Genomic DNA, 27044 nt, shown 5'->3' on the forward strand with positions numbered 1-27044 from the left:
GTTCTAAAAAATGAAATTGCCAAATTTGTATCATTGTCTGAACATCTGATTCTTTTAGAAAAATGGCTAACTTCCTCACTGCCTAATCATACTGCCGGAGTGTCGATTCTCTTTTGTCTGATTCCACGAACAATGTGTTTAGCGGATCAATATTAGCATCTTTCTGTGCCGCAAACTTCATGAAGTCCATAAAGTTAAGGCATTCAGAATTCTTGAGGAAGCTGTCACAGTCTGAGTTTGTACCACCTGAGTCAACTTTGGGTTGGGAATCCGTCCAGGACGGAGTTTCAACTCTAGTAGAAGAGGAAACCAATTGGTCTTCGGCCAGTTGGGTGCTACCAGTGCTATCCGCCCTTTGAAAGATCTGAGTTTGTGTAGAACTTTCATCAAAAGGTTTTTGGCAGAAATAGGTAAATCTTCTGCCAATTGTTCCAGTCTATTGGACATCGCATCTGTGGCATGAGCCAGAGGATCCAAATTGGGAGCCACATAACATGGAAGTTTGTGGTTGGACTCCGTGGCGAACAGGTCTACCTGAAGGCCCGGTATTTGTAGGCAAATCCAACTGAATGACTTTGCGTCCAAGGACCACTCCGATTCCAGTGGAGTTGTCCTGGACAGTGAATCCGCAATGACATTCCGTACTCCTGCCAGTTGAGTAGCTGACAGGTGCCAATGATGTTTCATTGCCAACGAGAAGATTGCTATCATCACGTGATTTTTGTGGCTTGACTTGGAGCCTCCTCTGTTTAGGCAGTGAACTATCACTGCACTGTCCAAGACTAGTCTGATATGGATATTCCTGGCCGGAGCTAGTCGTTTCAGGGTCAGGAAAATGGCCATTGCTTCTAGGATGTTGATATGGAACTGGCGGAATACTGTCGACCTTGTTCCTTGAACCTTCTTGTACTGAGAATAGCCCCCCCATCCGCTCAGAGGCACATCCGTGTGGACTACTAGAGACGGCGGGGGAAATTGGAGCAGTACTGACTTGGAAAGACTCTTGACTGTCGTCCATGGACGAAGTCTTTTCCTTAGTATCAGCGGAATCAAGGAGATTTTGTCTCTGAGTCTCCTGTTGGCTCTTCTCCGCCATACCCGATTGTTGTCCTCCAGTCTGGCTTTCAACAAAAGATCTTTTATTGAAGCAAACTGAAGTGAACCTAAGACTCTTTCTTGGGTACGATGAGAAGCCCGTCTGTTCTTGAGAAATTGTCTCTTAGCTTTCGCTATCTCTTTGCACTTGGTTGGCGGAAGAGATAGTTTGTGTGCGGTTAGACCCCACTGAATTCCTAACCATTGAAAGCGAGACGCCGGAATGAGACGGGACTTTTTCTTGTTTATCTAGAATCCCAGATACTCTAGAAATTTTATTACTTTGGCTGTTGCACTGCGACATTCCTTGTCGTTGGGTGCCCAAATGAGCCAGTCGTCTAGGTAAGCTACAAGCGTAACCCCCTGAGCTCTTAGTTCCTGAACTACTGTCTCTCCTAGTTTGGTGAATATTCTGGGCACTATATTGAGCCCGAATGGCATGACTGAACCCGTAAGCCTGTCTTCCTAGTTTGAAACCTAGGTAGGGAGAAAAGTTTCTCGCTATCGGGACATGATAATAAGCATCTGTAAGATTGATAGAGGTGGTGATGACCCCACGGGGAAGTAAGGTCCGCACCTGTAAGACGGTTAGCATGCAGAACTTGTCACATTGAATGTATGAGTTGAGACGGGACGAGTCCAGAATCACTCTTCGTTTGTCCGTGTCCTTCTTTAGCACGGTGAACAAACATCCTTGAAATTTCAGGTGTCCGACTTTCTTTATTGCCTTATTTTGAAGAAGGTCTTTGGCATAGTCTAGAAGGTCTGTCGTTGGAATTTGGTGGAATCTGACTGGTGGAGGAGGCCCTGTTATCCATCTCCACCCCAGACCTTTTGATACGATACTGTGGGCCCACGGACTGAAGGTCCAATGGTCCCGGAAGAGGTACAGTCTCCTGCCTACCTGGAGAGGCTCATAGATTGGATGAGGTCTTACTTCCTCTGCCTCCTCTGGAACCTCTGCCTCTGGAGGGAGCTCTGGAACCAGCTCTGTGCCAGTAAGCACCTCTTGCTCTGCTTCCCCTTGCATGTCGGTTATAGCCTCGAAACACCCCTTGCGCTTCAAAAGAAGTGTTGAAGGCAGGGGACGTCACGAAAGTAGCCGAACTCGAGGACTGTTGAATTGGCTGACTCTGCAGCAACACCAATTGTTGTTGTGGTCGTGCCTTAGAGGTCAAAGGTTGACCAATCTGGGAGACGGGGACTGCCTGAATCACCGTCTGTGTCTGAGGGGCCTTGAAGGGCTGATACTTCCTGACCCTCTTCCTACCTTTGGGCTGCGGTCCAGAGGTCTCTTAGAACTTCCTTTTGGAGGGAAGACCCCAGCGGACCTGAAGGTTCTGGTTAGCCCTAGCAGCCTTACTGATGACGCTGTTAACTACGTCTTCAGGAAAGAGGTTAGGTCCCCAGATTGCTGCTTTAATGAGCTTATTAGGCTCATGTCTAATGGAAGCATCGGCAAAGACATGCTTCCTGCAGTTCCGCCTAGCAACTACAAAGTCATAAAGGTCACACTGAAAAGTCTGTAAAAGTGACTTTGTTAGAACCCGGAATAGAGGTTCCCCAGAGTAGACAGAAGCCGTCAACTCCGATGTAGTAATAGAGTTGATCGACCTACTCAGTCTACACCTGGACTCAAATTCCGCCTTTACCATGGCCTCCGGGATTCTGGTTAGTCGTTCACTAAACTGAGTGGAAGCACACTCCGGATCGAGTTTGCCCACTGTGAACGTTTCTGGAGCCCCCACCCAGCACTCCAGATCTCCGGGAAAGAGCAGAGAGGTAGGCTCTGTCTCTCGAAGCTGAGGCATCGGCTTCTCCTCCATTCCGGCCTGCAGAGTTAACTCCGCGATCTTAGACGTGCAAGGGGTCGGGATGTTATCCCCCACTACGAACATGGTGTAGCAACCCTTGTGTGGCGTCAGTCTGGTGTTGACGCACTCCCATTCTGAAATGGTGTGGACCCGTGCCGACTGTGCCTGGTCCCTAGGATAAATTACAGTTTCCTTTGGGACCCTGTCTACCCTGACTAATGCTTCCTCAGCTAACCGAGCAAAGCCTGGGAGGTCCACCGGGAAGAACTCGTAATCTTCCTCGGGACGGGTTCCACAGCCTTCAATCATCAGCATGCCATCCGAAAAGGGAGCATGCAGAGCCAACCGCCATGGGTTGCTGTTCTCGAATGGCAGAAGCTTAGAAGCGTCCGGCACAATGAAGGACTGCTGTGTGCCTCCGGACTGCGTAAGACCGGCCAGCAAACTCTCCTGGACTTGAAGTCTCTGAGCCAGAGACAGGATGGACTGAACCGATGTCTCTAAGCTCGAAGCGAGATGAGAAGACATCGACTGAAACCTCGAGTCCACGATATTGCCCATCTAATCCATTAGAAGATTAGCAAAGGCATCAGGATCGAAGCTGGACTCCGTAGGTCTGGCTTTAGATACCTTAGCTCTCAACCCCTTAGGCGGGGGAGTAGCTTTAGCCGAGGAAGCCATAGGTGTGGGAGCCAATGACGGCCTGGCGGAACTCGCCGGAGTAGGCTTAGTTGGTCTGGTAGTCCTAGGCAGAGTCTTCTTTTTCACGACTTTCACCTTGGGGATCACGGAACCAGACCTGTCCCCAAGGTTCATGGACTTTGAGAAGCCCTGAAAAGAAGAGGAAGAAGACGGAGTTGGGCTGAAAGAAAGTGATTTCTTTTTAGCAGATCTAGATCTAAAACTACCTGCCTCACTTACTTCCCTATCTTCTTCCTGCGCGTCGACGGTCACGGGTTCGTGATGGATACTGATGGCCGCCACCTCTTCCGCCACCGACTAATCCCCCGGAACAGTGCTCGACACTCCAGCTGCTGTTCACTGGTAGGATTACTTGGTCAGCGAGCTAACGAAGCACTGCCGGAACGAGTCCGGAACGGAAGGAAGAGCCTGGAGGAGAAAGGAAGACTAGTAATTGCTTGGCAACAGCAACCGGTCAGGTGATTACCACCCTCCGAGAAGCTGTGAAGTAGCCTACTACTAAAAGGGCAGAAGGCGGCATGCCAACTGACACCCTAAAGGAGGTAATGGCTGAGGCTATACTTTACAAAATTTATTGATAAGGAATTGTTGGAAGTACCAACAAATAAAGGCAAGCTCATCTACGAGCCTAGCCTAACCCTCCACAATCGGATACACCGATCTGGTCAGGTAGGCTAGAATAGCGCCTACTAGTACGTCACGAAAAAGGACACTCTAGAGCCTAACCTAACCCTCCTAAATTGAACATATCGACCTGGTCAGGTAAGACAGGCCTAGCACCTACATTTACGTAACAAGAGAGGAACTCCCTAGTGATGGATCACCCTCCAAAACCAATATGTCGGTCTGGTCAGGTAAGCCAGGACTAGTACCAACTATGGGTAGCGAGTAGCACTCTCAACGCCTAGCCTACCCTCCAAAACCTAGGTCTTGATCTGGTCAGGTAGGCTAGGGTTGGTAATATTTGTGTAGGACTTCCAAACTAACCTCATCAAAATAAAATTAGCATATCAATATAATATTATAATAAGATAATACAAATAATACCACATACACAACATGCATGAGCATAGCGGATGGATGAGGGCTTTCCTTTACCTCCAAAATTAATGACTGGCGTAGTACTAGGCTAGCTAGCCTAGCCCGCCTCAAACACACTACTCACGCATGAAGTAGATTGAAAAATAAAACAGCACTCTCGTGAGGGAACCAAATCGCTCATGAAGGACAATGACTAATGAGGGAAACCCTCTAAATAAGGCCAAAAAATGTAATGGCTCCAACAGTGATACATAAGCCTATCGGTACACATCAGGAGCGAAATGGTAAAATTTCACGACAACAGTAACGCTTACTGTGATGTGCAATAGTGGTGAAAATAAGATATGCATCAAAATAAAAAAGTTGAGAAGACTGAGTAACGCAGTACCTTGATGTAAACATGGCGGCTTCCTGGATGAGGGCTTCCTCCACATACACAACATACAAACACCTCAACTATAAACTTCTCAAATAAGGGCAAACTATTGTCTAACCGTGTTCAAAGTCAACAAATAATATACTCAACTTAGATGAAGATGCTTCTTGATGATCAGAAGATATTACGATAAAAAATATAGCAAAATAATCACAAGCGAAAAATAAAGTGGTTCGTGTTGCGAGTGCTATGAAAGGAATGAAGGTTCTTGGCAGAGGTAGTAGTGACGAGCGGAAGGTAGCCGTTGTAACGGCACCTCTCTGGCAGGGGAGAGAGGAGAGACCTAATCGGCAAAGTATCTGTGATAGTGGCTTCTACTCGCCCCTGATGCTATACCGACACCCTATGAGGGTGATCGATCCAGAGGTAGTAACTGGCATTCCATATGGCTTTTTTCTCTGGTATTATATTTAGCATTTATTTATACCTAGAAATGAGTGCTATAGGTATATTTCACTGGGCGATACAGGTCAATCCCAGATATAGTGTTGAGGGTCAAGCTTCTGTCCAACGACCATCATAAAGGTTCATGTGGGGCATAAGCGGGACTCCTAAGCACCAGAGTAAAGTCCCAGGTAGGTGGTTCAAGTTTTCTAGAAGAAAGACTGTTCAAAATATTTGAACAGCATTGAGATTTCCCAAGAGGGGGTTAGGTTCACGTCTTTTAAGTGAAGAACCACTCCCAAGGCAGCCCTTTAGCCCTTAATGGCAAAAAGAGAAAGGCATTTCTCTGTGTGAAGGAAAACCAGGAAATCTGCTATCTGTTGAATAGAAGTTCTGACTAGAGAGAAACCCTATCTACGACACCAACCACAGTAGATAGCCCTTTTTACCCAAGACACAGCCGAGGTAGATCTGAGATACCCAGAAATCTATGCTGCTGTTCTGCAAGAAGCCTCTCGCCCGCAGGAGATACTGGATAGTCTCAAGCTGTGAAGAGAGAAGAGACCCTACTGAACAATATCTTTCCACATGAGACTGGCACAGGAAATTGTGCCAAGCAGGAATTTTTCTTGGAACCACTGACAGCAAAGATAGCAAGTTAGGGAACCATTCTGCTTGAAGGCACAGAGGAGCTACTAGGGTCATTCTGAGAAATCATCACTGCTCAAGACATGGCAGATCAGACAAAATAGGGGGAATGTTGTCCCATGGATGTTGTAGGGCGTCTTCTGCCAAGGTGCAGGAATCTGGAGGCACTGAACAACAGACTTCCAACTTCTTGTTGAATCTTGTGGCAAATTGGTCTCCCCTACAGATGGAAAAGTATGCCCAGTATCTCCTGATGTAAAGACCACTCTCTACATAGAACTTTATTCTGACGATTTAGTTTGTCGGCTACTACATTTTTCTTGCCCGGAATATACCTGGCTGACAATACCACCGAGTTGTTTATTGCCCACTGATGTACCTGCACTATCAGTATGTGAAGTTGGTGCAATACTAACTACTCCAGAACGTTGATATGATGAAGTGGCACTCCAACTATCATGTTCTTGTTGTTCAACCACCACAGTAGATCTTAGTTTACCTCTGATGACAGACAGACCTGAAACAGAGGGGAATCTCTCGCATGGAACCAGAATTCTTACCTCAAATGCGAGATCGAAAATGTAGATGGGTGTGAAGTACAAGTTTCTCCAGTGAGGTCAAGAGACCCAGAAATACTTGCCACTGCTGTGCTGGCTGTTCTGACAGGAAGGAACAAGCCACCGTTCTAAATGTCTTGATCTCTAGTCCGGTGAGAAAACCCTTCAACAAAGCTGTGTCTATGATCATTGCAAAGGTAAATAATATTTTGACTAGGATGAAGATTGGACTTCTTGAGATTCATCACGCTGACTAAGCTGTGACAAATTTGGAGAAGACGATCCCTTTCTTGGATTAACTTTTCCCGAGGAGAATTTTTGGGGTGATGTTGGGCCGAAACATACAGTGCTCCCCCACTTTTACGTGTGAATAGGTTCCAGAACCTGCCATGGAAATGCAAAAATCCCCTTCTAAAAATGCTCAAAACTAAATGGCTTATAACTGCCAAATGCGGAGTACAGTACCCCCATAAACTAAAATGCTTATAACCGTTTATTTTAACATTTCACTACTTATTTGCTAGTTCAAACGAAAATATACCTTGAATTATCCTACTAAAAAATTTAATATTTCAAACAAAAAATGCACCCCAAACCATCATCCCAAAACATTTTAGATTAGTATCCTCTTACAACTGTTATTCATAAGCATACATATATGCCCCTAAAATGCTTATAACAATGATTTAATAATTTTAAGATATTAATATTTAAGTAAGCAGCAAAACATCTATAAAATGTTTAAAACAAATTAAATAAATCTATAATAAAAATTAAATAAATGTCTTACAGAACGTTTGACAACTAATCAAGTTACCCTTGTACTGTATACTATATAAGATATGCCGTTTTCTCTCATAGTATTGAAGTATCAAATCTTAAAATGATCACTAATTCGTTTTTTTTAATAACAACACTGTTGATTCACTAATAACTGTATTTTTTTCATGTTGTGCTCAGGACTAAATACAGATTGTTAGGATGAAAATAATTTACAGTGTGCTTAAAACGTTGTAATGTTCTATTAAGCCTGGGTCACACATTGGCGATACCAGACCGCGACTTTCATAAAGTTGGGTTTGGCGATTAATCTCCTATAGTTGCAGGGCTTGGGCTCAACAAAATGAGAAAAATTAGCTGATATTGACTCCATGACTACTTCCACAATGAACCATTACAACATCATTGCGCAAGTTGAGACGAGATTAGGTATTTACATAGTCTCCAATGATTTAGGCCACTCCCACATTTACAAGAGAGAGACATCCATGGCCGTGGACAGAAGGACATCTGCGTCTGTCTGCAGGAGAGAGACATCCACGGTTGTAAAGACTGCTGCTATGGGAAGACGAAGAATTAGCGATGAAATCCTTTATCCTCCAACGTTTAATGGGCAAAGACTGCACTGGGGAAGAAAAAAACAACAACGATGAAGCAGAAGAGGAGGGAGGTCTACCTTGTTTCATCTTCGGAACATGTCCATATCTCTCTCTAAAGACGATGTCAACTTTGTCTAACACAGTCCAAGCAAAAGAGTTCAGGGAAAGAGCAGGAGCAGAATTTGTCACATCTAAGCCTATAGATGAATGGTGTGCAGTCACTGCAGCAGAGGATCTCAGGATAGAAGCAGGGAGAGCTACTGTATCACTGTCATGGTGCCTGAAATGGGAATGTGAGAAGCCATTGACTTAACATGGGTCTATCTGCGATGACGCATCAGGAGGCCTGATGTGAAATGAGTCACCTCTGTAACAGTAGCACCCAATCCAGAAAATTGGTGGACAGGAGGACTAGTAACTGTCATGGCGGGCAATACTGGGATGCGAGAGGGCATAAAGTGGGATAATAGGCAGTCTACGTTTGGTACCTGATTGGCCTAAGGAGGCCCAAATGTCCGACATCATCTGTGTATCTGACCCTGAAAGAATAGAACAAAATGTCACTGCCTCCACCCTCTCAGGTGAGACCTCCCCTCCTGAGAGACTGGGGACAGCATAAGGTACAATAACTCCTGACCCCTCTCCCAAAACTTCCAAAGACAAAGCCCTGGAAGAATGAGAAAGGGTAAAACATGCAATGAAGGAGAATCAAAGGGAAGACAATTGTTCAAGGAAGAGGAAGAATAGGGGGGACCTTGTGAAGCATTCATTGAAGGAGAAGAGAACTTCCCATGATGGTGTCAGCAACTTCCCTCTATTCTGCTGCTTCTAGGAAAAGATCCTCCATTGCTCAGGAGACTAGGAACAACACTTGGGGCAAGAATTAGTAATGTTACATGCATTCGCATTACATCTACTGCAAGTAGAACGAGGATCGATTTCAAAGGAAGCAAGTACAAGGATAATTGGCAACTCCAAGGCACTTCCTCTGAGGCCTATAAGAAGACTTAAATGGGATTTGGGTTTGCATCATGAGACCAAAACACATGCACCCAATCACATTATACACAATACTACATGCATATCACAAAATAGATAATCAAACCAATTGAAACATGGGAAAACTAGAAACGCCAGCTTTGGGAAGAGGGCAAAAAGAAGAAAACTGGTTAGGTCACAGGGCTCAAAGCAGGTCAACAACCAACACCTCATGATAACCAACATGAACCCCAATGCCACCAGTTCCTTGCATTACAATTTTAATCGTTTTTATCAGTTTTCAGCTGGCGCCATTAGATTTATCCTTATGTTAAGGCCCAGGTTTGTTCCACATATGAACAATTGCATGAAGATTGCAAGCAGCAAACAAACTGAACATAAGATCTTAACTATGCAATAAATGTATTATGGGATCATACTAGGAAGTCTGCTTTAATTAATATATGAGGTATAGCCTAATTAGGTTTAAAAAATATGTGAATATTCAATGAACATGTGATGCAACATTAGTAAGAAACACTGTAAAGGCTACATATATAATTAGACAATGACAGCATGATTTAGGCCTAAACCCATGGAAAAGTAATTTTACTAAAGGAAAAAATGCTTGATAATGGAGGATGGACAGTGAAATAAGCACAAAAGACTGTGGAAACATGCAAATTAAGTGACTGAGAGCATCTAATATGGTCAAATTTAATCTCCCAGTTATTCCCCTAGATTGTACTTCTGCTATCGGAGGGCTAATTACCTAACTGTTGCACTAAAACATACAATTGGAAGCTTCTGCCATGACTTAAGACTTTGTCAACTGAATAGACATTTTCTTGAAACATGAATGGTGGAAAAAAAAAAAAGAAATTTTTTTTAATTTACCTTGAGTATTTGTGAGAGTATGACCCCACTGGGCATGGTACGCATTGGTATTGGTGTGCACTACGGTACATCCCTGGGGAACACGCCACTAGTTGGAGAAAATATGAAATTATTTTACTTCAAATCTTATATTAGTTGTGTTTTATTAGATTTAACTCTAGGATAAATGAAGGTAATATATTTTGTTGTCAAAAGTTTGTGATACGCTAATCTTATCCAACTTGAAACTATAGTTACTGTTAAACAATTTCACAACCAGAATACCAACAAATGCATATAGCTCATATAAAATGTACCTTCAAATAAGATTCGGTGAAAGAACAAGTATACAGTATATATTATTGCACTGGTACAAGTATTTAAGTATGTATACATAATTCCTAAGCTTAATTGAAAACTGCCATAAAAATACAACAGAAACCACATACAAACAACAACCTTCTATAACATACTTAAATCTGGTAATTGAGAATCTATCTTACAATAAATTGATACTTGCTTCATAGCACTTTTTTACCTGAATATGGAAATTAGAAATTATATTAAAAATCCAAAACCATTAGGGCTATCTCACACCATTCTATTCTGAAACAATAGAGAACAGTGTAGCAACATTACAAAGTTTTTGGCACGTATGTACTAAACAATTCCTTCTAAACTGTGTGGCAACTGATTTTATAAGGGTTAAAATGCAACCTTTATTTTTTATACAGTGGCTCTCAAAAGCATTGATTTATTGTAGTAAAATTACCAGGGGATAGATATGTCTGTAGGTCAAATAGCTGAAATGTTAATTGACTAGTTAGTGGGGCCTGGTACCCGGGCGGTGAGGCCGGGTGCCACAGCCCCAGACAATGTGACGTACTCTATAAAGTAACAGTTACCTAACACTGGTGTTTTTTTCCCCGAGTTCAAACTTTTTATTTCCTTTTCTAGTTATTTTCTATCTTGTACTTGCCATACTTGTCAGAATGTAAGAATTCACAATTCAATATTTACTGTAAACTACCAACCGAGCGGAAGTTTTCCCGGATGTTTTCACCCATATCTTACCACGTTCAGCAATGATTTGAAAATGGCTTGGTCTTGTTAGTTAGGTAGTACTGAGTAGGAAAAGACCCTCTCTTCTTCACCCCTCTTTAACCCCTAATGCTAACAAATTGGTTCGTCAGCTGTTAAGCACTTATGTGGGATTCTGCACTGGTGACAATTGCTTACAGACAACAAAGAGACAGACCAAACTACTGTTTTTTGTTGTAAGATACAAGATAATACAGGTGTTTTAGAATAAAAAATATTGTGATATACTAAGAAAAAGTATTTCCTGTGATGGGTTTCTGTTATAAGGTTATATTCATGGGTCCTTATCATCCCAATGTATTCAAAAGCTGAAAAAAAAGTTGAAGTAATAATTACAAAAAAACAGTTAGAATATGAAAAAAATATATAACACTACCACACATTACAAATAATTAAAATAAGAGAGTTGGAAAGTTAAATAAATATGACACTACCACACCATACAAATAATTACAATAAGACAGCTGAAATGTTAAAAAAAAAATATAACACTACCACACCATACAATACAATTCATAACAAATTGTAGGCAAGAGAGCTAGCTATATGAACTACTTAGTCAGTTCTTCACTCTACTCCAGTACTCTCTGCAAAATGATTTTATGCAAATTATCCCACTGTAAATATAAATGTAACATTTCATACATTCTACAATACACCATAAAAATATTTATGTGTCACTTGTACTGGGTACTGATGCATTTTAACTTACTAATCTTCCTTGAAATCCATTATAGTCACCATTCTTTATTATTATTTACAGTCCAGGGCTTTGCTAAAGCATCTTTGAAGAATGCTAAATATTTAGTTTTTAAAATTACTGTTCATGGCAATTTGGAAGATAAGAACTTGAATAAAAGTCTTTTTGAAATTTTCAACACACCTCACCCAAGTGGATTTTCTACAGCACAAATTATTTTTGGACATCACTAGTACCCACTCATTTGCACCTGAACAGCAAATACCAGCAGATGTATGAGATAATTGTCAATTTTCAGCCCAGAAAAGGGTAGAGATACTACTATATAAATTTGTTCTGCTCACCCTTTAATGAATTCAAGATAGGTACTATGTCAATTGGGAACTGAGACCCTTCTCAAAATGATGTGACAAAGTGGGTGTCATTGTTGGTATTGGACATTACCGTCCAAGGACTGTCACACCAAACTGCCAAGTGGCTGTACATATGGCATAACCTCCAATTCTTAATGGAGCATCATAAGCCAAGAGAAACCCTAGAAGATGTAATTCCAAAAAATGCAATTCAAAAAGCTCAACCTTGCCATGTTCAGGATTATTCAGATCAACAGATTTTAGTTAGACAAGCAATCTAAATGACATCATCATGATTTTTTGTCTCTGTAGTCTTCATAAAAGAAAGAGATAAAAGATTCTATTTGCTTGTTTATGCCAGTCAGGTATTAATTCTGTGATGATTGTTTGGCCCTAAATTTGCTATTCTCACGGCTGACTCGCTCACTTTCATCATTACTTTTTGTATTTTGTTTAATTTTTTGTGTGCTTTTCTCTGTATGTACATACTACATTACCTAGTAAGGGAAGTATATTTACCTGTCCTATTTCTAATTAGATATACCATAAATTGTATTGCTTCACTGCTATTACAACATATCTTGAATTGTCTGAAATTATAGGATTCAGAATAGTCTTAAATTATATGATTCAGAAGTTTCAATTTCCACATATGTACGTACAAGAAGTTAATACTTACAGCATACATCGGGATGGGCTTCCCTCCATTCAAACCCGGGCATACAGCTAATACCTGGTCTGACTGGAATGGTGGCTGAGGGGGAGAGATAATTCAATTTTGGTTTGCTAAAGCAGAGATGTATCCAATGTTCAAACTACTTAACAAGATTTCTAGTCCTCATCATTAAATAAGTAATGGATTAAGGTCTTGAAAAACTACTGTGCTTCTATAAATCCAGTATATATTTCCATTGTTCTATTACATGATTTACAAGATGGCTATGACAGTAGTAATAGGTAGGGATACACGTGTACACAGTTTCTTCATTCTCACAAAATGAAACTGTAAAATGTGCACATTTACTTCTAAAACTGTGTGAATGATAAGTAATTAATGTTACAAAAATACTACTGTTCTAGATTTTTTCTCAAGAATAAATAAAAACTGTAGAATTTCGATTCTTATTTCAGAGCTAAATACATGGAAAACGCAAGTCCCTGGGATAACACATTCAAAATTAATTCATTTACTGTATCAGCAAAAATGTGCTTATATAAAGAGCACAACAATTAACAATACATTCCCCCATTTGCTTAAATGAGGTATACATCACATCCAGCATGTTTAGTTTTAGCTATCATCTCAAACTAAAACTTTAAATTTGAAAATGTATATCCAAGTATGTTGCTTGAGAGTAACCTGACATTTGATGAGATTACAGCTATTACATTAATCTCCAGTGGATAATAACTCACTTTTAACTTATGAATCTGGGTGCTTAGTTCTGTACAATTAAGTAAATAATAATAGCCAACTGATAATATTCATGAAAATACAGAATAATTCAAAAGTTGCAGAAAACTTGAATTATTCAGTACTACTATCTGCAAAAGTAATTCATACTTCCAAAATTTGTATGGAGTAGGAAAAGGATAAAGTGACACTAGAACTGCTTCCACTTCCAGCGCCTTTCATTCGAGATTTTTGCAAATTCTTTCACCAAAGATTAAACAACAAGTTCTACTTTCATCTTAATTTGTCTCCTATTTTAGATTAAATTTAGCCTTAGTAATGCCTCATAGCATACAGGCACCAACAATATTGCAGTCTCACCAGTAGTTGTTCATATGCGGAACAAACCTTCGGTCTTAACAATAGGATATTTTTAAGCGCAGCTAGTAAACCGGTGAATACAATCTGAGATTGTAAGCAAGGAATCTGTGAGATCTGGTAATGCCTGTGTACACGAGGTGAGATCTGGTTGAAGACCGCATCTCACCCCTGATACCCAGTCTTATCCTAACCGCCTTGGAGAGTAGATGCTTAAGTTTGCTCTCCTTCCAAGCCAGTTGTGCTTTGCCCGTGTTCTTTCTTTCCAGTGTGATTGAGTGTTTGTGTTTAGGATTATGGCTTACTCTGAAACTACTCGTCCTCGCCAGTGTATGTATCCAGGTGTCCAAGGATTTCCTTGCTTGAGGTTTTTAGCGTCAGGTAACGGACCCGCACAACACTTGCAGTAGGTGTAGAGCTAACTTTTGTACTATGACAAATCTTTGTCCAGAGTGTTTTGCCAGGCCTAAGGTTCAGTGGAAACTGTTTTACAGGAAGAGGGAGCATCGTAGAGTTTCTACTCTTCCTTCTTAGGAAGGCTTTGCTTCTCCTACACGCAATGAGTCATGGGCTCCTTCTCCTTTGTTTGTAGCTAATTCTGTTGTTCATGTGTCTCCTTCCTTTTCTTCCATTGATTCGTCAATGGAAGTATCGGGAGTGCCACAGGCTGATGTTTTGTGTATCATTACCTCTTCTCCTTTGGGCTCCAATGCTCGTCTCAAAGGTGGGGAGGCTTCCTCATTACAATCACTCCCAGCATCCTCTCGGTCCATGACGTCAGCAGTAGCAGATGCTCACCTTCCCATTGCTGTGATATCAGCATTGCCTGTTATGATGCCATCTTCCATGCTCACTGATCCATCAGAGGCCTTGTTTCAGGCAGTCTTCAAGCGGCTGGACTCTGTTTTTTATGAGAAGTTATCGGCGTTCGCTGTGAAGGAGACTGTGCAGAAGTGGAAGGCCTCGCCTCCTCCCCCTGCCGCGATGATATCTCATGGAGAAGTCTCTTCTTCTTCTTCGTCTTCATCTTCGTCTCACACTTCATCAATTTGTCATTACATTAGACGTTGGAGAGTTAAGGTGGCTGCCTCATTCAACTCCAAGTCCTTGTCGGCATCTGAAATGGGGATCTCTTGTAGTCACAATTCCTCTTCTCTAGGACGGAGTTGGAGAACTCGATTGATAGACAAAGAGCTGATACCAAGGACAGATTGGTTCACTAAGCTGTGTCGAAGTCGGAGGCATGTTTACATCGTCTCCCTCTTCCTCCTCCTCAGAGACAGGTAAGGAGATCCTCTCAGGTCAAACCCCCCAGGGGCTCTGCTTCGGCTAGGATCCCGCGGGCCTCATCTCAGGCTAAGGCTGGTAAACAGCATCCCTTTCAGTCCCGTTCCTTTAAGTCAGGGAGGGGAGCTAGAGGAAGAGGCAAAGGTGGCCGTCAATAGTTCTGGCGCCTCTCCTTCTCTGCTGCCATGGATAGGGGGATGCCTGGCAGGCCAGTGGGCCAAGTGGCAAGATGGAAATGTCACGGACAGTGTTGGTAGCAGTAAGGGACAACGACTTCATGCTGTCAATAGACCTGAAGGACACTTACTTCCAGATTCCTATTCATCCTTCTTTCAGGAAGTTTCTTCGCTTCGCTCTCGGAGAGAAAGTGTTTCAATCAAGGTCCTTTGCTTAGGGTTAACCATGTCCCCTAAGGTGTTCACTAGGGACTTCTCACTAGTCTCGACAAGGGTATTGTGGTGAACCTAGATTAGTCGAATCTGGAGCCCAGACAGAGGGTGCTTTACCTAGGTATGGTAATAGATACAGCAACATCGAGTGTTTCCTTCGGACTAGAGGTTAGAGAAGTTGCGAGTAGTAGCATACAATTACCTCTCACAACCAGAACAGTCAGCTCACATATGGCGGGTTCTACTAGGGATTTTGTCTTCTCTCGAGAAGCTGGTCCCTCTTGGTCATCTACATCTTCGTTCCATACAGCGGAGACTTCTGGTCCCCAGCAAAAAATTCCTCTCTTCGGAAGGTGCCTCTGGTTGGACAATCAGAATCTCTTAATAGGCGTTCCTCTGAACTCTCTTCCTCCGGACTTCCTTCTGTTCTCAGATGCCTCTAACAGGTTGGGGTGCTCATCTGGGGGACCTCACTGCATTGGGCGTTTGGAGTGTGGAAGAGAAGCTTCTGCACATCAACGTCTTGGAGCTGAAGGCAGCTTTTATGGGTCTGAAGGAGTTTCGGGAGAAGGTAGAGGGTCATTCTGTGTTTTGATATCGGACAATACCACGATGGTAGCCTATGTGAACAAACAAGGCGGCCTAGTATCTTGCCAGCTCCACTCTCTGATAGTCAAATTACATCAATGGGCAATCGACAACTTGGTGGAACTCTCAGCAAGATACATTCCAAGCAAAAAGAACGTGGTCGCAGACAAGTTGAGCCGTAAGAACCAAATTCTAGGCACGGAGTGGTCTCTACGTCAGGTCGTGGTGGACAGGTTTTTTCAGGTGTGGGAGAGACCTATGTTAGACCTCTTTGCAACCCGCTATAACAAGAAGCTAGAGGTCTATTGCTCAGTGATTCCAGATCCCCTAGTACTAGTAGAGGATGCCTTTCAACATCCTTGGGGCAATTTAGATGTGTACACATTTCCTCCGTTTTGCCTGATCCGTCAAGTGCTGAACAGGGTGATGAGAGCTCGAAACTTCAAGATGACATTAGTGGCTCCTCTTTGGCTAAAGGAAGAATGGTTTGCGGATCTTCTGTTTCTGCTGTCAGAGGTTCAGAGAGAAATTCTCCCATGGAGACAATTACTTGTCCAACCTCATGTCGAAAGATTCCACCACTCAGTAGAATCCCTGTCTCTTCGCGGACGGAGGCTAACAAGTATCTCTTCCGAGCGAGAGGATTTTCTCATGAGACAACAAAGCACATGTCCCGCCATCTCAGGAAGCCCTCGGCTGTAGTCTACCAAGAGAAAAGGGCAATATATTGTGATTGGTGCCATCAACGGGGTTTCTCTCCACTCAAAACCTCTATTCAAGCGCACAGCAGATTTTTTGGTATTTCTCAGATATGAGAAAGGTCTTTCTATTTCTGCTATCAGAGGCTACAGAGCAGTTTAGCCTTGGTGTTATGCCTGAGAGGTGTAGATATCTCCTCATCCTGGGAAATCTCTTTATTGTTTAAAGCTTTTGAGCAGACCTGTTCTCCAAGGGAACTTGAGCCTTCTGCATGGGATGTTTCACTTGTCCTTAAGAGTTTCACTAGATATCCTTATGAACCCTTATGGCGTTCCTCGGACAGAAACTTAATGCTGAAGACAGTTTCCTTTTAGCTTTGACTTCCTCGAAGAGAGTAGGAGAGCTTCATGGCCTTAGTTATGATGTGAAACATACCAGGGGTTGGGGGCCGGTGACTTTCGAATTTGTCCCGGAATTTGTGGCCAAGACCCAGAATCCCTTAGTACATGACAGAGTTGTCTCCTTTTCCATACCATCTTTAAATGACTTTGTAGATAATGATCCACAAGATCCACAGTACGTTTTGGCACCGCTCTTTTGGCGTTAATGATTTGGCGCTAAATGGTTTTGGCACTCGTTATTTTGGCACTAGCCCATTTGGCGCCAGCTTGAAAATTTTCTGACCTGATATATATATATATATATATAGATATATATATATATATATATATATATATATATATATATATATATATATATATATATAATATTATATATATATATATATATATATATATATATATAAATATAATATATATATATATATATATATATATATATATATATATATATATATATATATATATATATATATATATATATAATATATATATATATATATATATATATATATATATATATATATATACATTATATATATAGATATATATATAATATAATATATACTATATATATATATATTATATATTATAATATATATATATATATATATATATATATATATATAATATATATATATATATATATCTATATATATATAGTATATAATATATAATATATATATAATATAATATATATGTGTGTTTATATATTTAATGCATGGGTCAAAAATAACATAAAAATAAAAAAGTTCAATTTATTTTCAGCAATACAGTATTAAAATGTTACAAAAATGAAATAAAATGAAATATTTTCACCAACATGTTAATGCATTTCATAGTTATATGCCAAACCACGTAAGTATTCCAGTGGTTCCCGTGAATCAAACTGCTGTACTATAGTTAAAATGTGTTCATCAGTCTTAATGTATTTTAAGCGTTTTCAAGCAGGAGGATTCCCAGCCATTAGTTGTTCATAATAAGAATTGTGTCCTTTCTGAATTCACTTTATGCCATCGATGAATTTCCATATAACTGGGTGGTTCATTCCAAGTTCTGCATAGATTTTCCTGTGCGTAGCTTCAGCATGATTGTTTGTCCTGTCCTCACCTAATATCGTTCGACTACCTATATATATTCCACATTTGCATAGTGGTGAACGTCGGCCATTTCCCCTCCTCAGAGGTCTTCCTACATAATTATCTTCAACCCAGTTCATTAACGGCTGGAGTTCATCAGGTAAATATTGCGCCAAAGCATCGATGTAAACATCCATGTGAGAAATAGGTACAAAAGATAAAGCAACGATCATTTTGGCTTTTACTGAGAAGTCAGGGTCATTATTATACAAATGTTGGAGCCCAAGTTGTTTCAGGTGCTTATGAATATTATGGCAAAATGGAAGAAGCAGCCTTTCAACTCCACATCCGGAAAACATTCTGTCATTGCAGAAAAAGCGGCTTGTTCACAATCACAATAAATGCCCTTTGGTTGCAACTCTGCAGACATCTCAGTTATCATTCGAAACATTCTCATGTATGTTGTTCGACGCTTATTAGGTAATAGGGCGTATAGTATAGGGAGAACTCCTTCATGCTTTCTTGCCATAATTACGTAAACCTGTGCAAATAACGGAGGAGACATCTTAAACGTGCCATCGGCGTACCACACATCAGAATCACGTAAAATATTTACCCAGGTCTTTCTACCAAATATTAAAATTCTGTCATGTTCATCTCTGCTATCTCCAAGCAAAAAGTCTTCAAATTGACCACCGTGCGTAAGGTAAAGTTTGTACTCGTCCGGTATTACTAATTCACTTAAACTGAGAGGGTTTGCAGTCGCAGAATATATTTGATTTCGCTTTCGTCATACAATTTTTTTCATGGCATCTGAAGTGGGCAATGCTGCCAGAGCAGTTTGAGAGCTATTTTCAATGCAAACATTAACAACTGATGACGGCACTTCAAAAGTTTCCTCTGCTTTACATTTTACGCTTGTTTTAATTTCAGCAACTTCCACATTTACTGCCGACGCACCATGTGAATGTCCATTTTTACGTCTTTCATTACTTCCTGGTTCTTAGTATGAATACGCCCTTTACACTCATTTTTTTATTCACACCTCCAAAACTTGAGAGAAGGATCGTTTTTGCTACATTTGTCAAACACATACATATATCCGTTGTGTGAAAATTTTGGCTTGCTTCTATTACTTAAGATTTTTTCGGCCATTTAAGGTATGGGCTGTACAAGAAACTAAAGAAAAACGTTTTCCAATATAAAAAGACTTGAATATCGTAACAACTAGTTTACTATTACAATTCTCAAATCAGACAAGCCTTTGGTGTAATGAGATGATCACTAAACGAGACACTGGTAAAATTATATGATAATTAAACAAGGCCCTTAGGTGTAATGAGGTGATCACTAAACGAGACACAAATTTGCGGATGGTCCTTAAGTTTGTTTCTTGGCGCCAAAACAGTTCATCGCCAAAACAATGAGTGCCAAACTGTCTATCGCCAAAATGGCGGCGCCAAATCATCAGCGCCAAATCATCAGCGCCAAAGAGTCAGCGCCAAATCGTCCTGTTCCGCTTGTTGTGACCTGTGAGAACCTTACGTTACTATCTCAGAAGGACTCGACACCTCAGGCCGGGGTGTTGTAGGCTTTTTGCTAGTACGAGACGAGCAAAGAAAGAGGTTCCCAAGAATACCAATTCTTTCTGGATTCGAGGCAATCAAGCAGGCTTATTTGTCTATTGATGGTTCTGTCACTGAGTCTGTGCAGGCTAGAGCACATGATGTCAGAGGTATATGTTCTTCTCTGGCTTTCAAGAAAAATTTCTCTGTTCATAGAGTTTTGAATGCTGGAACTTGCTTATGACAATCCACGTTCACCTCCTTTTATTTGAGAGATGTTGCTCACAGGTCTATAGACATGTTTTCCCTAGGTCCTGTGGTGGTTGCCCTATGGAGGAGTTATGAAGTTCCATTTGACAACGCCTGTTTGTGTGTGTGTGTGTGAGAGAGAGAGAGAGAGAGAGAGAGAGAGAGAGAGAGAGAGAGAGAGAGAGAGAGAGAGAGAGAGAGAGAGTGTAATTGCTGTATGGATGGTTAATGACTGAATTGGTTGTTGATAGATTCTGGGCTGTTTGCTTTTAGATATCTGTGTTTTGAGTGAGAGTTTTCAGAGTCTTTAGTCAGAACTGGTGTTGTTCAGTAGTGTCGCCAGCGGTCTGTGACAGATTTGAAGTCAGTTAAGTTTTTGTGTGTTATTGATTTGTTGTTTGCTTGTTGTTGAGTTAATGTATTTTTGCTTTAGAGTTGTTGTGCCTGTCCTGTTGTCTTTGTTGTTATTCTTTGGTGTTGTTAGTGGGTGTGTATGTTGCCTTTGTGCTGTTGCTTTTTTGTGTTGGTTGTGGTTTGTGCAGTGGTCTTGAATTGTGATTGTTCTTTTTTTGTTGTTGGTGTTGTTGTGAACCTTGTTGTTGTAAGTGTTGGTTGTAGTCCTGGTTGTTGTGTTGTTGTTATTGGGTGTCCGGTTGGTTGTTGTTGTTGGTCTCGTGACCTCGACCAGTGGACAGCACAGGATAGCCCGGAGTATCTGGAGTGTTGGTAAGTACGTGTTTTTTTTGTTGTTTTGTTTTTTATAGCTATAGGTCAATTGTCCTGCATGTATTTTGTTGTGTAAAGAAGAAAGTGTGACTAGGGTGGGTTGGGTAGCAGGAGTGATTAGGTTAATGTGGGGAGGGTTTTGCAACTTGTTTTTTCTAGCATGTGATCCCGCCACATTATTTTTTGGCGCCCGAACAGGGACTGTTGGTGCGGCAGCTGCAGGGCAATTGGGTAGTGAGTTGTGTGATTGGTGGATAAGTGAGGATGGAAGGGTTGAAGGAGATAGAGAGGCTGAAGGAGGAGTTACGGTTGGCGAGGGAAGCTAAGGGAAGGTTGGAAGTGGAGAATGAGAGGTTGAGGGTAGAGTGTGAGGAGCTGAAGAGCGAGTTAGAGGAAATGAGAGGAATGCTAAAGTGTGTGAAAGTGGAAATGAAAGAAGAGGTGAAAGGAGCGGAAGAGAGAATGGTTGAGAAAATGGACAAAAAATTCGGGGTAATGATGAGTGCAGTGCAAGAGATGATGCAGGAAATGATGAAGGGATTCGTGGGAGAGGGAGCTGTAGGAGGTAGGCCCACTGGGTCTTGTGACGGGCCAGGAGTGGTAAAGGAAGCGAAAGAGCGAGTGGATGAGAGTACGAGTGACGAAGGTGATTTGGTTGAGATAGGTAAGGGAAAGAAGGGGAAGACACAGGATAAGGATAAACCTGTGGAAAAGAATAAGAAAGGGGCTGAGGAAAAGAAGAAGAATAAGGGAAAGAAGGTTAGTAAGGGTGATGGACGGGATGAGACTAGGACTGACTACACTGGGGAAAGGGCTGAGAGCTGAGAGTGATTTAGATAGCGGTGAGTGGAAACAGGTAGGTAGAAAGAAGAGGGGTAGGAAGAGCATAGTCAGGAGTATGGACGTGAGTATGGAAGTGGATTTGTTGTATTCGGAAGAGGGAAAGAAGGGTCAGAATGGAAGTAGCGTAAGTGAGAGTGAGAGTGAGCAGGAAGTACGAGAGGCTGTGTATATGAGAGAGGTACCCCAATGTGCACAATACGAGGAATATGGTAGTAGGGAGATAGGGGACTTTTTAAAGGAATATGAGAGGTATTGTGAGGCAAAGTTTAGGGATAACAAGAGAGTCTGGGCAAGAGAGTTAGGTAGCTTTTTGACGGGATTTTTGTTGAATATGTATGTGGTAATTATAAGTGTAGGGAATGTGCCGTATGAGAGTGTAAAAGCTAGGATTGTAGAATAGGCAAAGAGGATAAAGATTAGCGTTAGATATAGGAGAAAGCAAGATTTTGAAGAGGCAAGAATGAATGTTGGCGAGTCGTTGTCGATGTATGTCTGTAGGTTAGAAACATTAGCCAGTAAAAAGTTTGGGGACGAAGGGATAAATGAGTGTAAGGAGTTAGTGCGAAAGTTGTTGGCGACTGTACCAGAGAGTGTATATGAGTTTATGAATCTGAAATGTAAGGAGAAAATGCGATGGACGAATGAAAGGTTAACATGGAACGACATTTTGGAAATAGTAGAGGATTACGAGTTAGATAGGTGTATGAAAGAGAGTAGAAGAGTTAGTGTTAGGACTGAAGTAGCTAAGGTTGTACCAGAGTTTAAAAGCTATAGGGAGGCAGTTTTGGAAGGGCCGAGGCGAATGGCAGAGCGAGTGGTAGATAGGAGCATTAAGGCAAGTATCGTGAGTGTAGTTAGCCCAAAAAGAGATAGAGTGCGAGTGTCGGAAGAGTAAGGTCAGTTAGTTGTGAGCGAGAGCAGCAGCAGTGTTATAGATGTGGTAAGCCTGGACACTGGAAGAATGAATGTCGGTGGGCGTCAGGAGCGTGCTTCGGGTGTGGGCAAACGGGGCATTTAGTGAGCGAGTGCAAGAAAGATAGGGATATTAAATGTTATAGGTGTGGACAGGCAGGGCACATAGCTAGTGGATGTCGGGGTACCCGTATGAACATAGTTTGCGGCAACTGCGGGAAGAATGGGCATTATGCTAGGATGTGTAAAGAACAGCGTGTGAAATGTGTTGAATGTGGAATGGAAGGTCACGTGGCGAGTGTGTGTAGGCGAAAGAGGATGAGTCAGGCTGGGAGTTCGGGAAACTAGGTGAGAAGGGGATTCAGTTGGGTGGGTCCTCTGGTATGCGGGTAGTAGGAGTGATGCATGTGCGTGAAGGATTGTTACATGAAAAAGGGTTTGGGGATGGAGCTCATGAATGTATGAGTGTAAAAGTGAGAAGCAAAGGGGTGTGTTTGCTTGCTTTGATTGATACTGGGTGCAGTGTCAATGTTCTTTTTAAGAATGGATGCGACAAGTTGCGGAGTGAGTGTGAAATTGGGGAGTGTAAAGGGGAGGTACGAGGAATGGGAAATTTGGGTATGCCTGTGGTGGGAGTGGTGCGTGAAAATGTAGAAATCGGAGGGGTAGTGGTGGATGAAAGTGACTTTTATGTGATCAAGGGAGTGAGTGATAAGTATGATATGTTGTTGGGGTACGGGTTCTTGAGGAAGTGTGGGATGGTGGTCTGTCCAAGAGCAAATATGGTTTGAGTTGCATATGAAGGGGAACATACGTGGAGAGTTGTACTTAGGTAGAAATGGGGAGGTAACTAGTAAAATATGGAAGGGGGTGCCGTTAATTGCGAAAGAGTGTGTAAAGGTGCCACGAGAAGTCGGAGAAGTTGTTAGTGTGGAAGTTGCGTGGCCGGATAGTCTTGGGATTGTCAAATGTGACAAGTGTACATACGTGGTTGAGGGTGTGGATGCGAACAAGTTGGTAAGAGCAAGCGTGCATGTATAAGACGGGATTTTGGATATGGAGAATCCACGGGTTTTTGTAGCCTCATTGCCGAGTGTTAGGAAAAAACGAGTGCGGGGTATACATGAAGGTGATTGTGTGGGGTTGCTATACACGTTGGTGAGTACAGATGATGCAAGATATGTTGAAGTGAGACAGGTGATGACAGGTAGCATGACAGGCAGTGATGATTGGGAGTATGATGAGTTGAGAGGAAGAGTTGAGGTCAGTGAGAATGTTAGTGATGACGAGAGGAGGCGGTTGATGCAGATGTTGTGGGATCGGCAGGGTGCGTTGAGTCGTGGTGACGAGGATTTTTGGGGGTCTAAGCTTCCCGAATTTAAGATTGTTTTGGAAGATACCCCCATATATCAGTGTCCTCGCCACTTTTCCCCGCCTATTACCCGAGAGATTGAGGAGCAGTGTGAGGAGCTTGAGAGAGTGGGAGTGATAGAGAGGAGTGAGAGTGCTTGGAATAGCCCCATAGTCCCTGTACGTAAGTCGGATGGAAGTCTGCGGATGTGTGTAGATTATAGGAGGGTGAATGAAGTGACTGTGAAGGAGCGATTTCCGATGAATGTGGTGTCTGATTGTGTGTACAAGATGCATGGGATGAGAGTGTTTACCAAATTAGACCTGGTAAGGGGCTATTACCAGATGCCTCTTGAGGAGGGGAGCAGGCCTGTTACTGCTTTTTCAAGTGGTAGTTGCCACTACCAGTTTAAACGGTTGAGTTTTGGGTTGGCTAACGCGCCTGCTGCCTTTCAAAGGGCAATGAATGGGGTTTTGGCTGGGTTTGATAGAAGGACGGTGACTGTGTTTATAGATGATATTTTGATTGCGAGTGAAACTGTTGAGGAGAATATGGAGCTGCTTGAGAAGGTATTAGAGCGGTTGGAAGAGGCTGGAGTGAAAGTGAAGTTGGAGAAGTGTTCGTGGTTGGCTGGGGAGGTGGAATTTCTTGGTCATAAGGTAAGTGCTAGTGGCGTAAGGAAGAGTGAAAAGTTTGTGGAAAAGGTAAGGGAGTTTCCGCATCCCCGGACCATGCACGAGTTAAAGGGGTTTTTGGGGTTGATTGAGTTTGGGAGGAAGTTTGTTAGCGATTGTTCGGGTATAGGGAAGCCGTTGACGGAATGGACAGGGAAGAAAAATTGTACTAAGCTAAGGTGGGATGAGCGAATGGTGGAAGCATTTGAGAGATTGAAAGAGGAGGCCGCTAGAGATGTCACCTTGGCTTTTCCAGACTATAGTGAGAAGGCGAGTGAGCTTGAGCTGTATACTGATGCGAGCGAGGTTAGTATGGGAGGGTGTTTAGCACAGATGCAAGAGGTGAATGGGGAGGAACAGTTGAGAGTAATTGCGTATGTAAGTAAAGCTTTTAATAAAGTGGAGCGGAAGTATTCGGTGGTTGAGAAGGAGCTTGCGGCAATAAGGTTTTGTGTGAAAGCGTTGAAAGTGTTTTTGTATGGGGTAAAATTTATCATCCGGACGGACCATCGACCATTAGTGTATATGATCAAGAAGGAGAGTGTGAATGTTAGGATTGCGAGGACGATTGAAGATTTGAGTGAGTTTGATTTTAGGTTAGAATATGTGCCAGGGAATAAAAATGTGATTGCTGATGCAATGTCTAGGATACATGGTACGGGCAACGGTGTCGTGAAGAGTGACTGGGGTCCGAATGTGGTGCCTGAGGGTTTGGTTGTAAGAGAGAGGTTTGAAGGGGATGACAGAGTGTGTGAATGTTTGTTTTCGGCATTGAAAAACTTGGAAGGGAGAGGTCTGGTTGAAGAGGTACCTGGTAGTGCGAATGAGTTGCGAGTGAGGTTGATGAGTGAAGTGCAGAAGGGAGGGGCAAATGCGGAGGACCAAGGTGGGGAAGAGGAAATGTTGCGTAAATTGCTGTTAACAGTAGCTGAGTTGTTTCGAATAAAGGTGTTTTTGTATTTTGGATGGGATAGACCGGTCAAATATCGAGGGAGAATAAGTACAGGCAGTGAGCATGGGGTTTAGAGGATTCAGTGCGGGGAAAATGGTTGTAATTGGTTGGTTAGGAAAGGGGACTATGAAGGGGTTTTGAATCAGGAGTATGGAAATGGGGAGGTAGCTGAGGATGGCTGTGATGTGGATAATCAGGTGGATGTGGCAGTGAATGTGTGTGTGCATGGGACACGAGGGAAGATGGTGGCGATGGTCAGAATAAATGATAGTGAATACTGTGGTTTGGTTGATACAGGGGCACAAGCTTCCTTGGTGAGTGGGCCAGTGGTAAGTGAACTGGAGAGATGCGATTGGGAAGTGAAAAGGTGATGTACAAGTGTGAGGATACATGGGCTGGGACAAGGAAGTGTTTTGGTGTGGGAAGAGGTGCAGTTAAAGGTTAGGTTAGGAGATTTGGAAGTTGTACATAACTTTATAATCATGGGAGAAAATAATATGCCTGCTTGCTTTTTGAAAGGGATGGATTTTTTTGAGGATGCATGATGTAAGTGTAGATATAGGAAATGGGATTCTTAGTAAGGGGGGTAGCATAATAGCTAGGATTCAGGATTGTAGTGCATTTGTAGCAAACTTTGTGGGGGTAATTGATATTGCTAGAAGTGAGAATGATTTGTTGAGTGAGGAGGAGATTGAGGAAATGCAAGATAAGTGCTCGGAGATAAGTATGTTGCGGCAGTGTGTCTTGGGGGGAGTACGTGTGGAAGATTGGCCGCCTGAGTTGGGTGTGTATAAGAGGGTTGCTAAACGGTTTGTGGTTTGTAAAAACATAGTGTACTTTTTGCATCAGGAAGGGGTGTATGACAGGGAAGTGTATGTGCCGGTGTTTTCTGTTGAGTCAGCAGTGAGTATGTGTTTGTTGGTGCATAATCGGTTTGGGCATATGGGGAAAAATAAGTTTGGGTGTGGCTGTTACGTGTGAAGACTGTCAGAGGGGAAAGTATCAGAGTGTGCATGCGAGTCCACCTGTGTTGCGATTGCAGATGAAAGAGCTGTTTGAAATGCTTGTGATTGATTGTGTTTAGTTGCCAAAGACTGTGAGGGGGCATGTGGGAATGATTGTGATGGTGGATCATATGAGTAAATTTGCCTATGCGGTTCCCATCAAAGATAAGAGGAGTGAAACTGTTGCACGGATGGTGGGGCAAGTGATGTTGCCTATGTGTGTGTGTAAGCTGGCGAAAATGTTGAGTGATAATGGGCCTGAGTTTGTGGGGTGGGAATTTGAAGAAATGTTGAAGGAATGGGGTATTGTCCATGTGTATTCTACTCCATATATGCCCAGTGCGAATGGTTTGGCGGAAAGGACTGTTAGAACGATGACTGAGATTTTGCGAATGATGAGTAAGGGCAACAATGATTGGGATATGTATGTAGAACGTGCAGTTTGGGTATATAACGCCACACTGCAGAAGAGTGTAGGTATGTCTCCTTGTAA

At 42.2% G+C, this 27044-nt stretch overlaps 1 protein-coding gene across 6 annotated transcripts in view; it reads right to left on the reverse strand.

Annotated features, from left to right (window-relative positions):
• Nucleotides 1-27044, reverse strand: part of LOC135219424 (uncharacterized) — a 913425-nt gene that overhangs the window by 48257 nt on the left and 838124 nt on the right. For all 6 annotated transcript variants that reach the window (XM_064256195.1, XM_064256199.1, XM_064256198.1 and 3 more), the window contains 2 exons: nt 12744-12818; nt 9932-10019 (listed from right to left, as the gene is read on the reverse strand). In XM_064256195.1, the coding sequence (XP_064112265.1) occupies nt 9932-10019; nt 12744-12818 (163 nt within the window). The remainder of the gene's footprint in view (nt 1-9931; nt 10020-12743; nt 12819-27044) is intronic.

Source organism: Macrobrachium nipponense, chromosome 1 (assembly GCF_015104395.2).
Source record: "Macrobrachium nipponense isolate FS-2020 chromosome 1, ASM1510439v2, whole genome shotgun sequence".
NCBI classification, from domain to species: domain Eukaryota; kingdom Metazoa; phylum Arthropoda; class Malacostraca; order Decapoda; family Palaemonidae; genus Macrobrachium; species Macrobrachium nipponense.